The sequence below is a fragment of the Talaromyces amestolkiae genome, assembly GCF_001896365.1.
Source record: "Talaromyces amestolkiae strain CIB chromosome Unknown scaffold21.1, whole genome shotgun sequence".
Classification (NCBI taxonomy): Eukaryota; Fungi; Ascomycota; class Eurotiomycetes; order Eurotiales; family Trichocomaceae; genus Talaromyces; species Talaromyces amestolkiae.
In genome coordinates, this window is record NW_024468057.1 from 280,731 (window position 1) to 297,248 (window position 16,518).

Here is a 16,518-nt window from a genome sequence, read left to right on the forward strand (position 1 = left end):
AAAATTACAAAGGTTACAATTGTGGATTTACAACGGCTCGATCCGATCTATCCTTACAGCCAACCAAGGTGGTCTTTCAACGCGATGCCTCTGGACACAATATATCTCGTTCGCCATGGAGTAAGCATGCGCCTGAAGCTTTGTTTGAGAACTACCTGTATTAATCTTACTGGCTAGAATCGTAACAATTGGGAAATCGATTTCGACAAAAAGCAATATATTCCAGAATTCCCTACTCCAACCGGCAATGGCGCAGACCCAACCTTGAATTCAAGCGGTGTCCAGCAATCCTATGAGCTCGCATCGCATATTAGTAGCCCTAGCTTCACACCAAAGCCATTTCGGATCTATTCCAGCCCGTTCTATCGATGCATACAGACAATTCAACCCACTGTGGAGGAGTTGGCGAAGAAGAAGCAGTTAGGCGAGATAGATCTTGACATTGGAACAGATCTCAACGTTCGAGTTGAGAATGGATTAGGGTAAGGCAAGGCAGAAGTTCGTTTTCAAGAACTGGAAGAAAAAGAAGATTGACGAGTCAAATACAGTGAATGGTTCGGAGGCATCATATTTGAGCCTCCAGCTCCCGTTTCAGCAAATGTTCTGTACACCCATTTCCCAACATGCCTTGCCACAAATCCTGAGAGTCTCTACAAACCATTCGTGATTCCACCGCGATGTGGTGAGACTCTCGCACAGCTCCATGACCGAGTCGCAGCCACTCTTGCGTCCATCATAGCCCAAGCTGACGCTGAAATCGCGGCAGCAGAAGCGGGACAAGTAACAGATTCACCCCGCACCAGCAAAGCCATATTGATCTCCTCCCACGCGGCACCGCTTATTGCCATGGGCCGCGCGTTAACAGGGTGCATGCCGACAGAGTTTGGGGAGAAAGATTTCAATGTCTTCACGGCGGGATTGAGCACATTCATTCGGAGAAAGCCGGTTTCGGAAGATGACCAAATTGTGTTAGGTGCAGTGCCTGATTGGAAGAATGGGAAGGGAGTTGGAGGGGACTGGGAATGTGTGAAAAATAGCGACACAAATTTCTTGAGCGGCGGTGCCGAGAGTGGTTGGTATGTTCTTTCCGGACCTAATCTCTGCTTTTACCAAAAGCACTAAAACTGATTGATTGCTTTAGGCACTTTGAAGGCGAGGCGTCGTTTGATACGTCGACTACTATGGCCAAAACTGCGGACAGTGACACTTGTGTGATTGCTACAGCTACAGCTGTTGTCTAGTTGGAAGTTTGAAGTATGACCGTCAATCATCTCTCGAATTATACCTTGTAGATGGAGTGTTCGTGTTGGATATGTTATATGTACAGTCCATTGATTAAGTAGATAGTATCTAGACCGAGGGCCTAAGGAACTTCAATCTAAAGTATCAGTTTTCGAGACTAGAGATTGTTTGAAAATACGCTGGGCATATCCAATAGAATTGCTTTGTCCATCGATGATAGTTGACTTGTAATTGAAAAGCGAGAGTAGTAAGACCACAGCTAAGTATCTGAGCATCTGAGCTACAGAATCCGAGTCCAAGTGATTCTTAATATCAATGCAGTGTCTACATTACAAAACGAGTTATGATTCCTGGGGAAAACCCTATGGAAGTACGCTTCCAACATCACGTCACGCTTTAATCTTGGACGAATGGTTGGGGTAACTACCATAAGTCGATATATCCCGCACTTAACCGAGTCTACATTTGCCGACAACCTTGGAAGATGTTGGTAGAACCCCGACATCGTATTCCGGAATCTAGTTTCCGAGCTACCTACATGCTTGAGGCTAAAATCTACAAAGTTCACAAAGTGCTTCCAGTGCTCACGCGAGCGATTGCCGATTGCAGAGAATCCGGGGATAAAATGTGGAGGAGGGGAATTCTTAGTCCGGGGTAAGATCTAGATACATATATTTAGACCATTCTTCGCATTTTATCTAGGTATCTAGGTACAAATCAGTGCACTGGTCTTCAGTTAGGACACCATTTTTCTTCTCTCATACGAAATAAAACCATGAAAACTGTCGCAGAGCCTGAGAAGGATATCGGGGTGATCCCGGCCCAAGCCGGAATAGTCGACGACATCGCAGTCTTAAAAAGAGACGCCGTATTACTCAGCAATGCAAAGAAAGCCACCGAGAATGAACACAACATGAGTGTCTGGGACTGTGTGAGGCTGTATCCAAAGGCTATTGCGTGGAGCATTGTCATCTCAACCTGCATCGTGATGGAAGCGTACGACGTGAGCCTCCTCTCAAACTTCTATGCCTTCCCGCAGTTCAATGAAAAGTACGGCCGACGACTACCAAATGGGACGTACCAGGTGTCTGCCCCTTGGCAGGCGGCATTAAGCAACGGAGTCAATGTTGGCGAAATCTTCGGGCTGTTGCTGAACGGACTAATCTCGGAGCGTATCGGATATAGAAAAACAGTGATGATATTTCTAACGGTGCTTATCGGATTTATCGCAATATTTTTCACAGCACCGAATGTCAAGGTACTTCTTGTCGCTGAAATCCTCTGTGGTATTCCATGGGGCGTATTCCAGACTCTTACGGTTAGCTACGCAGCGGAAGTTTGTCCAGTTGCGCTGCGTGGTTATTTGACTACCTACGTGAACTTCTGCTGGGGACTTGGTCACACTGTCGCTCTCGGGGTGATTCGAGGGATGCTTCACCGTCATGATGAGTGGGCTTATAGAATTCCTTACGCGTTACAGTGGATGTGGCCTGTGCCATTGCTGGTTGCCATAGCGTTCGCACCGGACTCGCCTTGGTGGCTCGTTCGTAAAGGGCGGCTTGAAGACGCAAAGAAAGCCTTACTTCGACTGACTCGGCAGGATCAGCGAGAACGTACAGGCTTTGATGCTGATGAGACCGTCGCCATGATGGTTCATACAAACTCACTCGAAAATTCCATCAACAACGGCGCTACGTATCTCGATTGTTTCAAAGGCACCGATCTGCGTCGCACCGAAATCGTTTGCATGGTATGGGCGATCCAAAACCTAAGTGGGAACTCCTTCTCAAACTACTCGACGTACTTCCTCGAACAGGCTGGCTTKAGTGCTGACAATTCCTACAATTTTGCCCTCGGCCAATATAGCATTAATATGGCCGGTGTTCTAGGCGCTTGGTTTCTTATGTCCCGAGGCATTGGTCGTCGATCCCTTTATTTATTTGGTCTCTGTGGGCTATTCTGCATGTTACTGATAATGGGGTTTCTAGGGCTGGTGCCTGCAGATCACAAACGTGAGGCATCCCTAGCAACAGGTTCTTTCATGCTGGGGTGGGCATTGTGCTATCAACTCACTGTTGGTACCGTTTGCTACTCGCTTGTTGCGGAATTACCCACACGCAGATTACAAATTAAGACCGTTGTCCTCGGCCGATCCCTTTTCATCACTGTTAATATTGCATGTAGTGTTTTGACTCCATATATGCTAAATCCGACGGCATGGAACTGGCGCAACTTCGCGGGATTTTTTTGGGCAGCAAGCTGTGGGCTATGTATCATTTATGTGTTCTTTCGGGTTCCTGAGCCATCTGGAAGGACTTTTGCTGAGTTGGATCTGCTGTTTCAGAACCGTGTAAGCGCGAGGAAATTTGAGTCAACGGAAGTCGATGTCTTTGGAAATGGGGACGCTCATGCCGATAACGAGAAAGGGATTACTGTTCATGTGGAGGTGACAGAAACTTAAATGTCGTGTAGAAAGACTACATCTATTCAAGAATTATGCCTATCGACGGCACTCACTAGAATGAATTTGTATCAACCACTTCCAAAGCTAAAAACTTAACACAAAAAATGGCCGATTAGAAAGGCGAAATACTGACCAAGGAAGTAAGCCACCATGCTCTTAGGGAGCCTCAACTGGAAAATTTATCACTCTATGTACAGATTTAGGTAGTTGAGCAAAACATTCAACTAGGTCCTGAATTATTCTCACTAGATGCAAGACTAGGGCTAGGGCTAAGCGTTAAAGCCGGTATCTCCGGCGCATGCATTGTGATGATTTTACCCAGCTCTTACGGCCTATCTACATATATAGGGGATCAGGAAGACCGGAGTTTTGTTATTGTCAATTTAATGTTCCTTCTACAAAGATAGAAGACGACAAATCGTCACGATAAAGCGACGAACGAAAACATGAAGCAATGTTTTGAGGCTCTCTCTAGCGGCCCGTGCCTGTCCCGCCCAATAGAAATGTGCCTGAGGGCCTCAGGCAGCCATCTCTTGCTGACTCACGAGCCAGAGTCAACCTCCTCCAACTCTTTCTCCGACGAACACAACCTGTACCCCGTCTATAGCAACTCTTTTCATATTCAGATGGAAGGCAATCATCATCGCTACTTCCATCACTCTACGTGTGACTCAAATTCTGCTCTCAGAGGACTGCATACTTGCTTTCCCTCTTCGCCCACGTCAATCCCAATGTCCAACCTGTTACTCCGCAAAACCGATTGCCGCGGTCTGGAATCCTAACACAACCAGAAATGCGGAAACCCGGGGATCTTCCGCCCTCATCCCCTTCCGATGAAACATCTTTACCTCAGATTCGCGATGTGCATTCCCATCTGCCGGGGCTACGGATCGCTCCGTTGCGGCAGCCTGTATCGCGCCGACTGTGGAACACGCCCTTTCCTCAAAATCCGGAGATAACAGCGCATGCAGCAGCAACAACGGCCCCGAAGGGGGGTTTGTCAACCATAACGACTGGTCCTCAGCTTCCGGAGAGGCTTCCTACTTTAGAAGAGTTTGTGAATGCTGCTCGCACGTCGGATGCCGATCTAGGCGACAGCCATCTCAATCCAAACATCCCGCCACCTCCGAAGACTATATTACCAGATTTTATCAACCTTCAAACCGTGGAGAAGCTACCATATTTATTTGAGGATAACAATGCATCAAAGCGTCGCCGTATAGATCTACTTAATGATCACTTCTCTAGCGAGCATCTCCAACTTCCCGTTCCGCAGACACAGAATGAAAAGAAGCCACGACCATTCGGCCCGTTTGCCATCTTGAATGGATTGAATGAGCCGCCTCCGAATGCTGCATTATTTCCACCCATTGAACCGGGATCATTACCGCCGATCTTGACAAGACCTATGATAGATTCTGAATTGGTAGTACCTGATAGACACACCGAGAAACAAGTGGATAAACGAGAGCTGCGATTAGAGGAAATCCTAGACCCGAATAGCCTGGAACGATCGAATGTCGATTATGCCGAAGAGCCCAAGCTTGACCAATCACCAGCGAATGATCATAGTCAAAGTGCGAGTCAATTTCCTGCTGACAACAATGAGAATACGGTAGACAAGCTAGTTGACGCAAATGAGCCACTGTCGCCCAAGACTCGGGGCCGCTCGCGCAAGAATCTTAGGCGGTGGACAGAACAAGAGACTACTGATCTACTCAAAGGCGTGGTAAAATGCGGCATCGGGAATTGGACGGCTATCCTGCAACAGCCGGAATTGAAATTCAACAAGCGCAGTGCTGCTAATCTAAAGGACCGCTTTAGAGTCTGTTGCCCATGGGCTTACGGAGCAGCTGACCCAAACGAAGCAACAAAGCAAGTTCAAGACACTCTTGCGAATGCATTGATGAATGCGGAGTCCCTGACGTCAGGGGCTGGTGGTAAAATCTTATTACCTGATCCTAGACCCAAGGAAAGCAACACGTCGGCTTCTGCGGAGGTGATTGAGCCTGCTTCAACCAAGCTAGGCGATCAATCACTGACACCATCCTCGCGATCTAAACAACCACCTCCCCCGACACCCGCACCAGTACCTGCACTCGAATCTCCCCAACCTTTTTTGTCGGTCAAATCAACACCTACACAGTCCACTAAATCCAAGTCCACCCTCTCGTCGCTAGGAATTTCGGAGCCCTACTTCACGATCAAATCAAAACGCCGTTCGCGTAGGCCATTTACGCCCGCTGAAGATGAAGCTCTCCTCAAAGGTTACGCAGTTCACGGCTTTCAATGGACACTAATCCAGCAAGACAAACATTTGAATCTGTCACATCGGCGTGCAACCGATCTAAGAGATCGGTTTAGAACCAAGTTTCCTAATGCGTACCGTGAGGGTGGAAGTGTCAGTGGTGGGAGTATAGGCTCGCTGCAACGTGAGAATAGCAACGAATCTACGCAAACTCTCGCAAATAACAGGCAGGAAAAGACTGCGACCCCATCATCACAGAGATTAAAGGACGTTCCACAGTCGATATCATTACCACCGCCGTTGGTGTCACCGCCGCCATTAGGTAGTGCCAATTCAGCAGACAAGAAACGCAATCCACATTTGGGCGAGTCGACCAGTCTGACGTCTATCACCTCACTTCTGCCGCCATTGGCCCAGTCAGGCATGGGGCCCGAGTCTTCAAGTACAGCGGGAGGAGGACAAAGTACAAAATCATCGACTTATTCATTTTCTTCGGGCTCAGGTACGGGTAATCACAATACAAGTTTTACGTCTGTGTCCTCCGCTGCCAATGCAGCTACAAGTTCATGGGAAGATAATACGCTTCCACCGTTTAATTGGAACGATATGAACTGATGTAATTCATATCATTATCGCAAAATACATGCATTTTTTCGGGAAATTGTTCACTGGCGAATTTAGTCGGCATGTTTTCTTTTGACTGGATTATAGTGAACTATTAGACTGATTTTGACTTGGAACCTGGACTAAATATTGATGTTTCTGTTACTCGCCACTATCAACATGATTCAATTCCTAGATCGTAAACATACGCTAATCACAAGACAGACGAAAAACTATAAATGCAAAATCGACTCATGAAGAATAGAACAGGTATTTAAAAAACATTGACGCAGGGAAACGCACCACCAACTGCAAATGAAAGAGAGTAGGAAAGATGAGAAACACCATTGCACAGGTAAAATCCATCCCATTGGCCTGCTAGAAATGGTCGACGTGTACAGACATAGCAGAGTATCGTTTCAGACTTGATCAAACCACTCATTTACCAAGCATTTCGATCCCAATTCGGATCTAGCACCAATCATAATTAGCAACCCTCCCCGACAAACGATCCTTCATCCAACAGATAGACCGGAAACTCACCTTGTATAAAACTAGCCAGAACTTTGCTCCCCGTCTGCAGCAACGGATGACCCGCCACGATCTGCAAGAACCGCTGCAATCCTTCCCTCCTATGCTCAATCACCTCATCACTAAACCGATTCGTAAACACTTTTCCAGGCAATGGCGGAATTGTGACCCGTGAAGATTCGCGCTCGAGAATGTCGCGGAAGTATTCAAAGTCAGAGTATCGGCGTCGAACGACGGATTGCTTGAGTTTGAAGGCGGGAATGTTGGTTCGGCAGACTATTTCGTAGGATGTATACATTGAGCGGGATGTGCCGTGGGTTTGGGGGTTGCGGACCTTTTTTCATAACTTTAGAAAGGGACATTGATCAAGTAGTAGAAAGAGAGGACAAACCTCGATCTCGAGGAAATTCTCCGGTGGACCGTAGATCTCCTCAAAGGTCTGATGGCGCGCATCTGGGATGGACTGCATTATGTTCGTCGAGTGCGTTCGCAGTGAATAAAACAAAGACAGTATGTGTTGTTTTAGTCTGTATTCTCCGAGAAGCTTGAATTAGTGATCGCGTGCCGATAATGTACGTTCCAACAGCGCTGATGGATGACGAATATGGTTTGACTACCCACAGCTCGCGGGGTCACTGTTGGAAATGGCGTTGTCTGTCTGTTTGTCAATTCTGTAGACAAGCTCTATGAATAACGTAGTCTCCTTCTCGTGTCAAGAAAGCAAATATCAGCGAAAAAGCGATTGATAAACTGGAGCCAGCGATGGAAGCTGCGAGTGAGTCCTGACTGCCATAATCGACCACTCGTAAACGTACGGTCCGACGTATTCCATTATCTCACTCAGGCCGAGCACCCCACACAGGCGCACGGTCCAGTGCGTGATCGCGCAGCGTGTGTTGACAAGCAAAAGAGATCACGTGTAAGGCTCCAAGGCAGCCGTCAGGCATCCATCATTTAAGCAGCCACACCAAGTCCACAAACTCATACTTCGCGTTACCATGATCTAAAAACTCTCCTATCACTCTGGACTCTCTCATAGGGAAGCCTCCAAGGTTTCGACATTGGCATTGTCCTCTTTCTTGACGCATTCGTGTGTCCTACAATTGAATTCAGTCATGCCAGACGCCACGTCGTGGGATCTCACGAAGAGCATAATATCACAATGCTCCGATAAAATTGGTATAGACCTTTTGATGATGTGGTTCTTACAAGAGCTCATCTGTGATTCTTAGCCAACCCCGAGGCTTTAGTCTCACCTCCAGTCGCTCTAGTAAAACCCGGTATATTGACTGTGACTCTTCACGAAGGAAAGGGATTTTCGATACCCCCCTATTATCAACAAATATTCACCTCTTATTATCAGAATACGAACGATACTGTCCAGCCAAGTCCCGCTGCCTCACACTCCGCTCAGACCGCAGTGTCTCGACCTCAGTCTATCAGTAGTGACATTGATGCTGCACCTACGATTCACGTTCGCTACTTGAACAAGTATCTACCATATGCCCTTTTGGATTTTGATAAAAACCAGGTTTTCATCGATGCTGTGTCTGGTACTCCTGAAAATCCCTTGTGGGCAGGCGACAAAACTGCCTTTAAATTTGATGTCTCGCGACAAGCTGAATTGAGTATACAAATCTATCTCCGTAACCCAGCTGCCCAGCCAGGAGTAGAATATAATGAAGATATATTCCTCGGAGCTATAAAGATGCAACCTTGTTTGCAAGAACTCACGACCATTATAGAAGACCCTAGACTAAGAAAAAAGGAAAATCAAAGAGCAGTGGCTGAAGAAGAAAAGAATATTATCCAATCAGGAGCTGAATGGCAAGATATGCAATTTGGGACTGGCTCAATCAAAATTGAGCTCTCTTTTATGGAGAATAGGGCTCATAACATAAAATTAGAAGACTTTGAGTTCCTACAAAGTGAGTAGTCTTCTTTCTCTATTAAACAAGGATGCTGACTATATGTTAAACAGTTACTAGTAGAGTGAATACACCCAGAAACACTTATTTAAAAATAGGTGTCTAATTACATCTTTTCTAGAGATCATTTGGAAGGATTGTGCAAGTGATGTAAGTTCTATTGATGTCTACTCGATTGCATTCACATAATAATAATCTTGATAGAAAGAAAGATACCAGACGTGTCTATGCGCTAAAAACACTCCGTAAGGCACATATATCATCCAGATCTGAAATCGCACAAACTCTCATGGGGCAATCAGTGTTGGCCCAAATCAACAACCCATTCATCGTACCATTGAAGTTTTCATTCCAGTCTTCTGAGAAGCTATATCTTGTTCTCGCATTTATAAATGGGGGTGAATTGTTTTATTATCTACAAAAAGAGCAGCGTTTCGACATAAACCGAGCACGTTTCTATACCGCAGAGTTACTATGTGCTCTTGAATATTTACACAGGTTCAAGATGATTTACTGTGATCTAAGGCCAGAGAATATTCTTTTGGATTTAACTGGTCATATTGCATTATGTGATTTCGGCCTTTGCAAGATTGACATAAAGGACGAAGATAGGACTAGTAGGGAGCATTTATCTTGGGATACAATATGTTGAAAGTAACTAACACTTTATAAAGAATTTTACAGGACACCGGAATACCTTGCTCCAGAATTGCTGTTGGGCCATGAATATACAAAGAGTGTGGACTTTTGGACACTTGGGATTCTACTCTACGAAATGTACGTATGTATATACATTATTAGACTATAAGCTACAATCACTAACTGGAGATAGGTTGACTGGTTTACCACCATTCTACGATAAAGAGGCGAACGACATGTGTGAGAAAATTATCCAAGAGCCACTAGAATTTCCAAGCCATGAAATCGTCCCTACAGCAGCTCGTGACCTTTTAACCCGCCTTCTTGACCGAGATCCTCAAAGCCGTCTAGGCGCTAATGGGGCTGATGAAATCAAGGCACACTATTTCTTCTCGAATATCGACTGGTGCAGACTTCTGCAGAAAGAGTATGAGCCTGCATTTAAACCAAGCATGGTATAGATATATATCTTTTATTCATCTAGGTATAGCTTGCTGATCGATTTACATAAGATCGACGTGCTGGATACGAGCAATTTCGACAAGAAACGGAGAAGACTCGAAGACTCCTTGGTCAAGGATAAAGCCCTATCCCAGCCCATGCAGGACCAATTCGCAGGCTGGTCTTACAACCAACCCGTTGCTGGATTTGGTGACACTGTCACATATTCATCTTTTCCCCGCACTATTCCGGAATGAACTTTGACCTTCTGTCTAGCTATCTCAGCGTTCATTGACAACGAAACACAACAGATGATACATCGATGATTTTCCTTCTCTGTTCATCGTTGAAATTTAGACAAATACGGGGAGATCAGTATGATGATTCTTGAAAGGGAATTATACCACTGCCCCAGCTCTCTCTTATTTCTATTTGTAAATCATTCATTTTATCGCCTAGTCAACTGATTTTCTTTTCTTTCCTTCTCTTTATCTTTCTGGCGTGATGTTTTCCATATCTCATATCAAACTAAACCTTTGCTCATTTGCATATAAATCGAGAGTGAGAGAAAGGCCTTTTCCTCTCGTTCGAAATCAACATTCATTATTGTGGTATGACTTCTCTGGGAGATTTTAGGCGGCACCAAGTGTAACGATTCAAGTGCGTGAACAAACATGTTACGCATCTAGTGCCTTAACCATTAGCACCTGAGAGCAATACCAGACTCAACGGTACTGGGTAAGATATCCCCTTTTGTCAGCCAAGTCAAGCAGATACACATTCCTGACTTGTGATCTCTATAATAATAGCAAAAGAGACAGGTTTCTGTTGCCCTCTTCTGACTAATTTCCACTGAACAGAAAGGAACATATCACGATAATAGGGCACCAAGATACGCATTATCCAAAGTTCAACTGTTATATAAATTAAAATGCTTTCTCGAAGATCTAAATCTACACAATATTGCAGTAAGACGGCGCTAAAGATACCATAGTGCTGCCGGCCATACAGGAAGATGGAAGCCCATCTCAGCCTCCCACCCCTTCCCAGATATTGAAGATTCAGATGATGATTATAAGGTGCCGTTATACATGTCGAAAGCGCTGTACTGATATGCTGCACTGATATGCTGCGCCGCATCAGTTGGGTATTAAAGCAGGTATCGGTCTAGATAAACCGAACTTCACCCTTGAAACATACTGGGGCTTAAAATTACGGAGTATTGTCTGAAAGCATGGAAGTTGATTAACCAGCGATTATAACTCAGCATCGTCACAAATCTGATCATATCGTACATGCTGAACCCAACAGCATGAAAATGGAGCGCAAAATCAGGCCTGTTATTCGCGGGATTATCATTTGCGTCGTTGATTTGGAGTTGTTTCCGTCTACCAGAACCAAAGTGTCGCTCGTTTGCGGAGTTAGATTCGTTGTTTGCGCAGGGTGTGCCGGCGAGGAAGTTTAAGAGTACGGTATCAATGTCTTTGAGGTGGGCGCTGATGTGAAGGTGGCTGTGCAGCATTTGGAGGTCACAGATAATAAATGATTGATGACTGGTTATGTATATAGAGTCGGGAAAAGGGCTTGACCTTGACCTGATTCAGTCAAAAAAAGTTGGATTCATCATCATGTGCACCATCTATAGTCAGATAAAGCCCCCCTGTAGATGCTTGATCTGGTTCCTCTCACTTTTGATAGACAGCAAGATACAAGAATGACACAAATATCGACTTCGTTTTTCGATGATAGCAAGCAGGTACTCTAGTGTCCGGGCGCAAAGCCCAGCTATGTCCATCCAAGCCCCCCGCATGTCAAATTTTTCCAATCATTTAGCGTCGGACGCACTCCGCAGCCACAGTTTCATGTTCTATAATTTTTGGGTGCAGTTGTGTATTTTCTACACCTCAGAATCTACATCCGGTACCAGATATGATGTCAAAGTGGCTTGAATGCTTAGTGATTTCAGAATCAAAAATTCGAATCGGAAAGTAGGCCGGATGAACCGGACTTAAGGCGTTAGTTAACACCGTCGAGTGAGGTCTAATGGCCATTGGGATGAAACCGCCGCTGATTACTTACAAGATTCAATCATGCAAAAATTAAAGAATCATAACATATTTGAACATTCAATCTTTCCATCGTCGTGACATCCACGTTGGGAGACTGAGGTGTAGCGTATTGCGACCGCTGATAACTACCTAAATGACAGAGATAATGTTGCTGGCCTGGATGGATATATAGCCCTAACTTACGCTTAGACGACATCCTCTATTCGAATTCATGGCTGTCGGGGGTGCTCCGACAGGCATTACAAATACAGCCCTAATAATCACCGTGCACCTAAACCATGCCGGCCCTACAGTAACCACTTGGTCAGCGGCGCTGACTCAACACCATGTAAACCTTGCCACATTGAGAAGTATTTCCATACCACTCTAGGTGCTTTTCGAGATTTCTTTACATCATTCGCCATTAAGGATGATTATCACCGACAATATCCGGAGATGAAGACAGGCAGAAATTATAGAACAATGTAAGCATGATGGCAGCGAGGGGGTATAAATACATGAGAGCGTAGCCTTCGTTGATATCCTTCTCATATCATACCTAAGGGTACTGGCAAAATCCGGAAGCTCAAGTGTACTGTCTATAAAAAAAATCAATATGTCTGAACTTAACGTACCTCTCCGCCGACTCGGCAAGAATGGACCTCAAATCCCAGCGTTGGGCCTTGGTCTCATGGGTATGTCCTGGACATTCTACGGAAACACTCCAAGTGATGAAGAACGATTTGCGGTGCTCGATCGAGCAGTGGAAATAGGAGCTACCAACTGGGACACCTCTGAGTGAGCAATTGAACCCCTGTTATGTCAACAGTATTTGGTATGGTTGACTAATAAATGCTCAGCATGTATGGCGACGGTGAAGAACTGCTTGGAAAATGGTTCAAGAGAACTGGAAAGCGGGACAAGATATTCCTGGCAACCAAATTCGCCTTTTTGAAAGGGTCACCCAAATTTGAGGTCGATAGTTCTGCTGCTTATTGCAAGAAGGCTTGTGCAGAGAGTTTGAAGCTACTGGGCACTGATTATATTGACCTTTACTACGCGCATCGTGTCAATCCGAATACGCCCATTGAAGAGACAGTTCGAGCTATGGCTGAACTTAAAGCGTACGCAATATCCACTATCATAGCTTAAACACGAAACCACGAGCTGACAGGGTTTATTTACCAGTGAGGGCAAAATCAAATACTTGGGTCTCTCGGAAGTGACCTCAACAACACTGCGTCGCGCTTGCAAAGTTGCACATATCGACGCCGTACAGGTCGAATACTCGGCCTTCGTGACAGATATAGAAGGAGAAAAGGGCACGAATCTGCTTGCAACGGCCCGCGAATTAGGTGTCACAGTTGTTGCTTATTCGCCATTGGGTCGTGGAATCCTTACCGGTGCCTATAACAAGAAGGACGCTGTTTCAGCCGAAGGCGATCAACGTACTGGGATGGGGTTCCCGATGTTTGCGGAAGAAAACCTTGAAGCCAATGCGAAGCTCATTGGCAAACTCAAAGACATTGCCGACAGAAAGAATTGCACGCTAGGTCAATTGGCAATTGCCTGGCTTCTCAAACAGGGCGATCATATAATCCCGATTCCGGGGACGAAGAGGATTCGCTATCTTGAGGAGAATTGGGGCTCTCTTAAAGTGGAACTGACAGATGAAGAAGAGGCCGAAATTAGAAAGTTGATAAAGGATACAGGGGTTGCAGGTGGAAGGCTTCCGGATTGGGCTGGCGAAGGTCATCTTGGTGAAACTAGAGAAGAGTAATCGTTCTCTGTACGAAAATATTGTAGTCCGATTTGTGTAATTTTGCGAAGCCAGTCACATTGATAGAATATAAATCTTGGTTGCTCAACAAGAGTTTATCTAGACAGCCACTGGAATTTCGTGAAAAGTAACTGCATACCTGGAATTTCAAGGAGGTGATAGTTATAATGTACCGCAGTGCCTCGAATCTTAAAAGATCATTATAGTTTTTAATCGAACACTTTCTAAAATTGAGTTTTGGCCAACCCTAAAAATATACCCAATAGATTTGGGATACTCATCACCTCGGCTGAACACCATTACTTATCATTTTCATAGAATATAAACTCATCTAGACCTTTCCCCGAGGGGACCATAGGCAAGACTGGCAAGCCACTTTCAATCTTAAGTCAAGGAGTGCAGGTGCGTCCGAGTGTATCAACCACTGTAGACACTCTTCCATCTGTTCTAGCGAATGACATCTTCGAGCTTGAATACTCATCGCTTCCGCCATGTCCGTGTATTCTGCATTTGTATGATAGCATTGCGTATCTCGTTGGTCGTAATAGACATGTTGTAGCTATTTAGTCATTCCCTGCTCTTTATTATACAGGAAAATCACCTAGACACCAATATTGCACTGAGATGCGTTGATAACTCATTGAAAGTCATATTGAATGATGCATCGCCGTCAATATCAATCACCAATGCATCCGTACACGGGAGTTTTGTGCCGATAGCTGCTGAAAGACGTCTCCCATTGTCCCGAGACCACCGGATGTAATGATTGTCCGCGGATGTTTCCATCGAGAATGTTGCGCAACCGTGGTAATGACCTTTCTCCGAGAGCGATGATCAGATCGGCGTTTTGCATGACCATTCTGACATACCCTGGACCGTGTAGTCTGAGCATATGAATGGTCTTTGAATCAGTCTCATCATATGCGTCAAGGCCCTGGAGACTATTTGTAACTGGGATAATTGCATTTTCTGATAGAGTTTCAGGATGTTAGGCTCATTTGGGTGGCCCAATATTCCCTGTCCAGAATACAAAATTAATCACCGAGATTGGTAAGTAAGCTCAGCCACACGGCGCAAGCTATCCTCATAATGCATGTAATTGATTATGCGCGTTGCTACGCTAGTCATGTTGCCGATCGCCTCAGCTTTGCTGGTTGTCTTCGCCGTTGCTTTCAGTTCGATGAACGCATTTCCAGCCATCACTTCTGCAGGCAAACTAACATCAACGGGACTAGGTCTCCCACTGGTAGCAATTTCCAAGGCCTCCGGAATACGCTTAGGTATTTTCTCGGTCATTTTCACTTGCACGCACCACTTCGTGCAGGACAGCGACATGCCCAGGGTATCAGCCCCCTGGAACAAATCCAGCCCAATATTACTTGCAGCGATCTGTCCACAAAATACCACGAGGGAAGTTCCATGTGCGAAAGCGTCGGCGACGAGTGTAATAAAATTTGAGAAATCGTATCCGGAGGCTACTAGCACGACTCCAGGTTTGCCTGATGCTCTAGCATACCCCTCGGTCATATGTCCTGCGCCTTTTTCATGTCTCGGGGAAACGAAATTTATCTTTTTAGATTCGTAAATAGCGTCAAATACGGGAAGAATTGCACCTCCGGGATACCCAATTGCAGCAAACCACATCAGCAATTCCTATGTTGGTAAAACAGCCACCGTATGCAATGGTGTTAGACCAATCACAATTCACGAAGACTTATACAGGACCTGGTACTTACCAGGATTAGGGCAATTGGCTTACAAATTTTGTATTTCCGGAAGTGTCCAAGAGATTGCGAAATTTGCACGCGAGGTCCAATATTTTGCAAGCTAATACTTACAGAGTACCAATAAAAAGGGTCATTTGACTGCCACTCTAGGATGACCAATCAATAGTGCGACTGAGTTGGACTGACTTTCCCGTCTTCGTTTCGAAATCGCCTTCGTTATTTTTGTTTGCGCAACAAAGCTCTTTGAGATTCAAAAAACGTTTTATCTCCAGCTTATTAGCTTCTCGATCACACAATGAGTTCTCCTTCTTTGTTGTTCGGATCTAGTTTTAAGTCTATCAAGTCTGAGATGCCATATGCTGAGTATGTTCCATGGCTGGAATCAAGTTTTTAGATTCTGATATTAGTGAAAGGTTCTTGACCTCAGATGTGATAGCGCTTGCCACAGAGCATTCTCAACGAACATTCAAGATTCACAAGGCTTTACTTGAGTCGAAGAGCATAGGTCTTTTCTCCAGACTGGAAAATTTCAAGGAAGGCGCAGAAAACAGCTACCGATTCCATGATACGTCTGAGAACACAGTTGTGCGCTTCATTGAATGGGCGTACCGCCGTGATTACTCTGAAGCGGTCATAAATGTCAGCCCAGCGAATGTAGAAGAAGGCGTCGCAGCTAGCGAGGGGCCATTGAACTGCCATATGCAGATGTACATTTTCGCCCATGTCTATGGAATATTAGGGCTCGGAGCAACGGCATACGTTCATATCACGAGTTACCTCAAGACAAAAGGCAAACCTGCAGATGAGAGGACCAAACTAGAGGTGATATCAGCGTTGAAAATAGGCTTTAAAAAAATTATTCGAACG

General features: G+C 45.2%; 6 protein-coding genes across 6 annotated transcripts; 5 read left to right on the plus strand and 1 right to left on the minus strand.

Annotated features, from left to right (window-relative positions):
- Nucleotides 1-84: 84 nt before the first annotated feature.
- On the plus strand, nucleotides 85-1,241 carry BHQ10_008873 (uncharacterized protein; the record flags this gene model as incomplete). The annotated part of the gene is made up of 4 exons (XM_040881726.1): nucleotides 85-120; nucleotides 178-482; nucleotides 549-1,076; nucleotides 1,142-1,241. The coding sequence occupies 4 exons, from the start codon at nucleotides 85-87 to the stop codon at nucleotides 1,239-1,241; spliced, it is 969 nt and encodes a 322-aa protein (XP_040737375.1).
- Nucleotides 1,242-2,017: 776 nt separating this feature from the next.
- On the plus strand, nucleotides 2,018-3,703 carry BHQ10_008874 (uncharacterized protein; the record flags this gene model as incomplete). The annotated part of the gene is made up of 1 exon (XM_040881727.1): nucleotides 2,018-3,703. The coding sequence occupies one exon, from the start codon at nucleotides 2,018-2,020 to the stop codon at nucleotides 3,701-3,703; it is 1,686 nt and encodes a 561-aa protein (XP_040737376.1).
- A 796-nt stretch (nucleotides 3,704-4,499) lies between these two features.
- Nucleotides 4,500-6,569, plus strand: BHQ10_008875 (uncharacterized protein; the record flags this gene model as incomplete). Its single annotated transcript, XM_040881728.1, has 1 exon — nucleotides 4,500-6,569. The coding sequence occupies one exon, from the start codon at nucleotides 4,500-4,502 to the stop codon at nucleotides 6,567-6,569; it is 2,070 nt and encodes a 689-aa protein (XP_040737377.1).
- Nucleotides 6,570-6,999: 430 nt separating this feature from the next.
- Nucleotides 7,000-7,557, minus strand: BHQ10_008876 (uncharacterized protein; the record flags this gene model as incomplete). The annotated part of the gene is made up of 3 exons (XM_040881729.1): nucleotides 7,000-7,028; nucleotides 7,101-7,422; nucleotides 7,480-7,557. The coding sequence occupies 3 exons, from the start codon at nucleotides 7,555-7,557 to the stop codon at nucleotides 7,000-7,002; spliced, it is 429 nt and encodes a 142-aa protein (XP_040737378.1).
- Nucleotides 7,558-9,521: 1,964 nt separating this feature from the next.
- On the plus strand, nucleotides 9,522-10,353 carry BHQ10_008877 (uncharacterized protein; the record flags this gene model as incomplete). The annotated part of the gene is made up of 4 exons (XM_040881730.1): nucleotides 9,522-9,633; nucleotides 9,691-9,793; nucleotides 9,849-10,110; nucleotides 10,168-10,353. The coding sequence occupies 4 exons, from the start codon at nucleotides 9,522-9,524 to the stop codon at nucleotides 10,351-10,353; spliced, it is 663 nt and encodes a 220-aa protein (XP_040737379.1).
- Nucleotides 10,354-12,760: 2,407 nt separating this feature from the next.
- On the plus strand, nucleotides 12,761-13,924 carry BHQ10_008878 (uncharacterized protein; the record flags this gene model as incomplete). The annotated part of the gene is made up of 3 exons (XM_040881731.1): nucleotides 12,761-12,942; nucleotides 13,005-13,268; nucleotides 13,333-13,924. The coding sequence occupies 3 exons, from the start codon at nucleotides 12,761-12,763 to the stop codon at nucleotides 13,922-13,924; spliced, it is 1,038 nt and encodes a 345-aa protein (XP_040737380.1).
- Between the last annotated feature and the right edge of the window lie 2,594 nt (nucleotides 13,925-16,518).